The sequence below is a fragment of the Nannospalax galili genome, unplaced genomic scaffold (assembly GCF_000622305.1).
Source record: "Nannospalax galili isolate Female #2095 unplaced genomic scaffold, S.galili_v1.0 scaffold210, whole genome shotgun sequence".
Classification (NCBI taxonomy): domain Eukaryota; kingdom Metazoa; phylum Chordata; class Mammalia; order Rodentia; family Spalacidae; genus Nannospalax; species Nannospalax galili.
Window position 1 is genome coordinate 2,657,599 of NW_008329365.1, and position 8,169 is coordinate 2,665,767.

The 8,169-nt window shown below is 44.7% G+C and overlaps 1 protein-coding gene across 1 annotated transcript in view; it reads right to left on the minus strand.

The window, feature by feature from the left end:
* The window catches only part of Bcl2l14 (BCL2 like 14), a 23,582-nt gene extending 17,221 nt beyond the window's left edge, over window positions 1-6,361 (minus strand). Inside the window, exons 1-2 of the mRNA XM_008837623.3 lie at window positions 6,195-6,361; window positions 1,004-1,443 (exon numbers count right to left, since the gene is read on the minus strand). Coding sequence (XP_008835845.1) covers window positions 1,004-1,436 — 433 coding nt within the window. The 5' untranslated portion in view covers window positions 1,437-1,443; window positions 6,195-6,361. The remainder of the gene's footprint in view (window positions 1-1,003; window positions 1,444-6,194) is intronic.
* Between the last annotated feature and the right edge of the window lie 1,808 nt (window positions 6,362-8,169).

Consider the following 8,169-nt stretch of genomic DNA (forward strand, 5'->3'; position numbering starts at 1 on the left):
GAGATGGCTCAGCAGTTAAGAGCATTGGCTGCTCTTGCAGAGGACCCAGGTTCAGTTCCCAGCATTCACATGGTGGTTAACAACCACATGTAACTCCAGTTCCATGGGATCCAGTGCCTTCTTCTGGCCTCCATGAGTACATGAAGGCAAAACACTCATCCACATAAAAGATAAAGAAATAAATAAAATTTCTTTAAAAAATAAAAACAATGCTGGGCATGGTGGAACATCCCTTAATCCAAGCATGCAGAGGCTGAGGCAGGTGGATCTCTGTGAGATCAAGGCCAGCCTGGTCTACATAGTGAGTTCCAGGTCAGGTGGGGGCTATGAGAGCTACTGTCTAAAAAAATGTATGAAATTATCAAAGAACTAATAAAAAGTGTTCTTTGGAAGTTTCATACATGTATATAATGTATTTTCATCATTTTGACCCCCATTATTCTCTTTCATCCCCCTCCCATTTCTTTTCTCCTCTCTCTTCTTGCTCTCTCTCGTTTTTTTGTTTTTTGAGATAGGGTCTCAAGTAGCCCAGGCTGGCCTCAAACTCACTAAGTAGTCAAGTCTGGCTTTGAACCCCTGATCCTCCTGCCTCCCTCTCCTGTTTGATCGTTCCATTAACTGTAAGAAGTGGGGGAGGATGAGCTCTCCCCCAGTGTACAGATGTAAACACAGTGTCCAAGGGCCCTGGAGGTCAACTGGCTTAGGAGGCGGCACAGCCTCAGCCCTGCTAAGGTGCCTGCCTTTATGCAGCTCTCCAGCAGAGATGACCAGGAATTTGGGTAGCAAGCTTTTTCATAGTCATGGAGCCAGAAAACCATGGTAGTCACCCTTTATTCCCAACTTCTTCCTTTCTTGGGGAAAGTGTGGTGGTTATGGTAGAAGACTAAGGAGTGCTTAGGCCTGAGGGACCCCTGTAGACAGCCTGTCCTCAGCTCATGGGAACAGACCACTCCACACACAAAGAAACGAGCTAGGTGCTGGTGAGAGTCCCCCTCAATCCTACCTTCACTCTCCAGGCGCTGGTCCACATTGGAAAGGAACCTGGTCCACTGGTTATGGAAGCCGCCCTGGCTCTCCATGGCTATGGGGTCCTGAGCATGCACCTCTTTGGGGGAGCTCTGTGGACCTTCATCCTTCACTGTTACTCCGAAGAGTGTTCTCCAAGAAGACTTTTTCTTGCCAAGGCTCATGTGTTTTTCGCTGGAGTGGGAACTTCTACAAGGTAATGACACCTGTGTCCATGAATCAGCTGACCAAGTCCCCAGAGCTTTCTGGGACAAACTTCTTGTTCTGGAAAGCTTGGATGAGAAGACAGTTGAGGTGCCCTTGAACACATGGTGTCTGGTGTAAAAGGCCAGGATTTTGTACTCGATGCTGTTTGGGTCATCATCCTCCAGGGGGACGTCTTCCAGGTCACACGCACTGGTGCTGCACATGTTAGATCTGGAATGACAAAGGCCACACGGTGTCCCTTTACGTGTGGGGACATTTACTCTGAAAGTTAGGAGAAACTGGAGAAAAACTCAACAGACTTGTTTTCTGAGTCCGGATTCTGTGTTGCTAGGCAACCAGGAGTAACCAGCATCAGAAAAGCCACCCTATTGCTGGGACAGAAACAGAGATATAAATATACTTAACTCCAGGTAGAAAATGGACTGAGGGCTTTAAGGGAGAGGTAGACTGCCAAGTATGGGAGGCAGGGTCAAATCAGCTTCAGATAGAGGGACGTCTTGAAAGATACAGGGCCAGACAGGGAATGTATGTTCAGGTTAAGATCTGCGTGGCAGATCGCAGCGTGGGGAGGATGTCAGGACATATCCTAAGGATGCTGAGAGTGGTACAGCATAAATATCTATGGATGGCGAGGACTTAGGAATAGTGCAGGGTGGGGGAAACAAAGGCAGTTGGGGCCAGATTCTGGGGTCTTGGACCCCAGGCTGAGAGCTTGCTGCTTCTCCTAAAGATCCTTTCAAAGGGAGCCTGAGGCTATGAGCCTGGAGGCCGGTTGAGATCCCTTGACCCTTTCCTTTCTCCCTTTGTGGCTCTTTCCACATCAGCTTGACTGGGTTTGCTTGTTTCTTGTATTTGCTTCTCTAGGTAAGATTCCATTGGGTCAAAGTACCCTGTTGTCTGTTTATTAAATTAATAAAATTGAAAAATACTAATGGAGCCAGTTGGGAGCTTTTCTGTGTTATGGCAGGAGAGGATGTGATTCCTTAGATCACCACACATTTAGAAATGGCAGGGGCAGGAGGATATCTGTAAGTTCAAGGCCAGCCTGGCCTACATAGTGAGTACCAGGCTGGCCAGGGTTACATAGTAAGACCGTCTCAAGAAAACAAACAAAAAACAAAACAAAAGCAAAGAAAAAAGAGGCATGGCTATAGGGCAGTAAGATGGCTCAGGAGGTCAGGTGCTTGATGTGTAAGCCTGGGGACCTGAGTTCAATCCCCAAAATGCATGTGGTGGAAGGACAGAACTCACTTCACAGAATGGTCTTCTGATCTCCACGTGCACACTATGGCATGTGCACAAACACATGCATGCATACATCACATTCACACAACAACAATAACAGTAATAATAATGTATGTGTACATATATGTATGTATATAATGCTAGCTATGCTAGGCATGATATTCACGCTCAGCAGTCAGGAGGCTGAGGCAGGAAAATTGCACATTCTAGGCCAGCCTTGGCTACGCAGTAAGATTGCAAAGGGGGAAAAAGTGGAAGCTGTTATTTTATTCTGCTACAGTTGTGCATGCATCAAACAATGACAGGGACATGTTTTGAAAATTATGTCACTAGACAACACTGTGTAAACACAGCCAGTTGTTGACACAAGCTGAGAGGGTTATCACATCACTTAAGGGATCTTAAGCGACCATTCGTATATTTTGTATTGGGCCATCATTAACCAAAACATCATCGTGTAGTTCTTGGCGGGGCTCTTAACCTTGTGTCCCTCCCTTGTGGGTCCTGTTTGTCTTTGTCCTGTAAGCTGAAGATGGTGTGATCATAAACAAGCTATAATGGTCTTAATGGAATCCATTGGCACATCGACTGTATCCTGTCATACCAGGATCAACCTACAAATAAACAGGGTAGGGGAGACAGGGCTTGAGGTAGGACATGGTACACACGGATTGGACTAGGTTGTGGAGCTCATGGTCAGAGTTTGACAGCTTTAAACTCACCTCATTGCTAGGCAACTCAGTCTCTTTGGTCTTCGTTTTTCTTACAGACTGAGGATCAAGAATAAGGGGTATAGCTCAGTGTAACACAGTTGCTGAACACTGACAAGATCCTGGGCTCCTCATACCATAAGAAAACGATGAAAAAGACCCTCTCTTGTCTAGACTGAAAACATTCTCTAACTTTTCTCTCTGGCTCTGCCATTTGAAGGAGGTATAGGACTCCGCAGGCCTGCTGGATACATCATGTTCCTGTGGCAATTTCCCTACTACATTTTGAAGAAGCTTGAGCCGGCCTCTCTGAGGAGTAGCTTAGTGGCCAGGCACTGAGAGAGCGAAGGCCCCTGGCTAGGCAAGTTCTGATGGAAGGAAGCCAGGAGCAGCAGGGAGCTGGGCTGGTGGAAGTCAGGTGAATATGGAGCAGAAATGAGTTTCCCAGGGCAATAACAGGCAGACTTGTAAAACCCGACACCTGCTATACATGTAGACATGTATGCAACCCCTCCCAAGCCTATAAACCAGCTTCAGATAACCAAGTGTGAACACATGTAAACAAAGCAACCAGCCCCAAAGTGCAGCCACAGTCTTCCACCACAGTGGAACTGAGCTGGGATTTCTCAGAGGGAAGATTTTGGAAATTTCACTGTAAATTGGCCATTTTGGACATGGTGGAACACTCAGGAGGCAGAGGAGGGGGAGGTGGATCTCTGTGAATTTCAGGTCAGCCTGGTCTACATAATGAGACCTTGTCTCAAACAAATAAATAAAATAATAAATAAATAAATCTGGGAGACAAGCAGCAGCGGGACACTTGTCTCTTAGGAGCTATGTCTTTGGGGAAGAGGGCGAGCCCTGTGCTAGAGTCAACACTACATCACCACTGGCACTTAAGAAAATTTTCACAGACTTTTTCAATGCAGGACAAAATGTGAATGTAGCTTTAAGATCCCACTTGTGTATGTGTGTTGCTAGAGACAGGAAGGATCTGACTTCTTTGAGAAACAAGTTCCTAAATGGCTGACTTGGGAGCCATGTCAAAAATGGGAGAAACCCACTGAGGTTAGGGAGCCTGAAGTCCTTCCATCTAAAAGGGGAGGCTTTTGTCTTGTAGGTTAGAGAGGATCTAGGGATGAGATCCAACCAACAGAGAAACTAAAACAGAAAGCAAGACGATGCTCAAGGTGATGCCTAGAACACATGTGGACAAAGGAAAGTGTTAGAGAAAAATGTCAGTGAGGTTACTTTGAGTGTGGTGGACAGCTGGAAGTGGTAGTATACTCCTGTAATCCCAGCACGCAAAGAGGCTGAGCCAAAGGGTAACTACTTTGAGGCTAGCCTGGACCATAGGAAAAAAGTTAGGTGTATGTATGTGTGTGTGTGTGTGTGAGAGAGAGAGAGAGAGAGAGAGAGAGAGAGAGGGAGAGAGAGAGAGCAAAATACATTGCATGTATATATGAAATTCTCAAATAATAAATAAAATTTTAAAATTTTCAAGTATTGAACTAGTGTGGTATTTTTCTCATAAATTCATGGAGAGCTACTGCTAAGCTGACGGGTCTGTCTTATTCTAAAGTGGCAAGTGAACTGATCACATCTTTGATGCTCTCTCTTCTCTGCCTAGTAACCTTTCTATTTAACAGAAGATGGGCCAACTTCTGGGCTCACAGAAACAGAAAGGTAAGTTTTATGCTCATGGATGCCCAAAGGGCTGCTTTCAGAGGGCTTATGTTAAATTAGGGGTTCAGGGATGCACCGCCCCCCCACTCCACAGCTATCTCCTCCTCCTGATCAGATCCCTCACATTCTCAAAGGCAAGGTTACACAGCCCTTATGTTAACTCCTTTCCCTTCCTGAAGGTGTCTCTGACAGCATCCTCTGCAAACATGGTTGCTGGGCAGTGTGCTGAGTGTTCTGGGAAGACCACACTGCAGGGACCAGTCAGTCACACTGGGGTAGTTTTCTACTCTGTGGACTTGTTGATGGAGGTAAGATTTCACTTCCCTTCCTGGTGATGGGTGAGCACACAGAGGAAATAGCAGGGAAATTTCACGGTTGCATGCAGATGCTGTCACAGTCTACCGCCTGGATTGTGCTGCAGTTGGAACTTAGGCTTAGTTTACCTCACTTCTGCCTTTGGAGAACCACACAGGCCCAGCAAAAGAGCTGACTTCCGTTTGCCTTGGACATAGAACTGAGGCTTGTGAATAACTCGCGTGTACTAAGACTCCTCCCAGGGACCCCACTGTACGCTCCATTTCGTCTGGTCACCTTGACTTGCACCTTCAGCATCCTGGGTCCCTCTTGCCTGGTAGACATTGTCTACCCTTCCCCTCCCTTCCTCTTTCCAGACCTCTTTGTACCTCTAGTCTTCCTGCCCTGTCTGTCATCTCCAAGGATAAGACATGTTCTTCAATCCTGAAGATGAAATGAGGAACGAGAGGAAATGTCTTAACCTCTTACAACCAAAGCCAAACAGAGGTGAAGTCCTGGGTCTATTTATCATGCAGAAGGATGAAAGCTCTGAGTGGGAAGGCGGGACCAGTAAGGAAATCTCTAGAACTAGGCTGAGTACCCCAATTCATGAAAGGTGCTCAGATCTCTGGGTTCCATTTCCAGGATCCCCATTCTGAACCCCATCTTTGCTCTAAAGAGGAGTCATGGTCTCTTCATGGTCTCTGAATGGCTATGATGCCATCCCACACTTTGTCATATATAAGAAAGGACCACATGTTAAAAAGGCCCCATCCAGCTGTGAACTCTTAAGTACTATCCAAACCCCTTTGTAGGAGAAATAAAAAGAGAAACCTTCATAACCTTCCTCTCCCTTTCCTGGAAACCCCACAAACTAACTTCTCCATGCCTACTTGCATCTTGAGGCTGACCTAAGAACTTTGTATTAACATTGCTCAACAGAGTTAGATGGCCTCCCTTGACAAATGCAGCCAGGCTGTGACTCCCACGAGGGCACAGACTCACACTGCTGCCTTCTGAGGTTACCTGGTCTTCAGGCTGCAGCGATTGCTCTTGCTTCAATGCAGGTGGCAGGTGGCTATTTGTGTATCTGAGTCTCTCCAAACACAATGTAAGAGGAAACCTTCCACAGATCTTCTTGGCTTCTCACAAGGGTTCTTCTGACTGGAAGCGCCTGCAGCAGGCACCTCGGGTTTAAGACTAAAGCAGAGGAGAAAGGCTCTGGAAGGAAGGCACTTCCTCATTAAGCTCCGCCTCCAGCTCTTTAACTGGAGGAGCCTGCCCTTTGCTCTAGTAATTTGATTCAAAAAGGACTTAGACATCCTTCAGCAAACACTTTCATTGCCCTCAGGCACAAGTAGGTGGGTCTGTTCCTGATAGGTCTCAACTCTCTGTTTTATCAAGTTAGTTAATGTTTACTGATCACCTAATCTGATACAGGTGAATATTTACTCTTTAAAAAGAAGTCGTAGTGTATGTTCATTGTAAATGGTCCAGTGAAATACTCTAATATTTTCATAGAGTATATACTGTATGTTGGGAACATCCCTCTCATGCCCAGTTTGCTTCCACATCCCCGCCTCCTGTCAGGCTTCCTTGTTCCTCTAAACAGTTTTACTTCAACTTTCATGCCATATGCACACACATGATTTTATGTATCTGTTTGAAACCTAAGAACTGCAAATGAGAGACAACAAATGGTATTTATCTTTCTGAGACTGGTGGAATTCACTTAATATGATTATCTCCAGCTGCATCCATTTTTCATGAAAACATAATTCTTTCTGCTTTATGGTTGAAAAAATCCATTGTGTATATATACTCTATTTTCTTTACCCCTTCCTCTGTTCTTGGATACCTACATTGGTTCTGTAACTTAGATATTGTGCATAGTGCCATGATACCCACTGATGTGTAAGTGTCCCTGTGATAGGTTGACTTGGAGTCCTTTGGGTAAATATCCAGAAGTGGTATAGCTGGGTCATATGTAAATCTACCATATGACCCAGCTATACCAATATACATACATATATATGTACATATGTATATATATGTATCTTCTTTTACATATATATGTACATATGTACACAAAAAAAAGAACTCACTATGTAGACCATGCTGGCCTTGAACTCACAGAGATCCACCTGCCCCTGCCTCCCAAGTGCTGGGATTAAAGGCAAGTGCCACCACGCCTGGCTAAAAATATGTATATATATTTATTTATATATATTATATAATATTACTTTATATATTATCATATGAGTGTATTAACTGCATGTGTGGAAATGTACCTGTGTCATGTGCAATGCCTGCAGAGGTCAGAAGAGGATGTCAAATTGCCCTGGAACTGGAGTTACAGATGATTGTTAGCCACCACGTGGGTCCTGGGAACGGAACCCAGGTCCTCTGCAAGAGTAGCCAGTGCTCTTAACCACTGAGCCATCTCTCCAGCCCCCTATTTTTAGCTTTTCAAGAAACCTCCATACTGACTTCCATAGCAGCTGAATTAGTTCACATTCCCACCAGCAGGATATTCTTTAGTGACTGCCACTTTGAGTGGGATGAGATACAGTTTTAATTTGCATTTCACTGTTGGCTAGTAAGGTTGAACTTTTTCTCATATGTTTATTGGCCATTTGTATTTACTCTTTTTGAGAACTGTCCATTTCATAGCCCATTTTTTGACTGGGTTGTGTAATTTCTTGAGTGTTTTGAGTTTTTTGTATAATCTAGATATGAATCCTCTGTCAGATACCGAGCTGACAAAGAGTTTTCTCCCATTCTGTAGACTGTCTGTTCACTCAATTAACTGTTTTCTTTGCTGTATAGATGCTTTGTAATGTCAAGAGGTCCCATTTGTCAATTGTTGACATTATTTCCTGAGTGATTGGAGTCCAATTCAGAAAGTCCTTGCCTGTGCCTAGATCATGAAATGTTTCTCCTCTAACAGTTTCAGTCTCACATTAAGATTTTTGATCTTTTTGGAGTTGATTTTGTACAG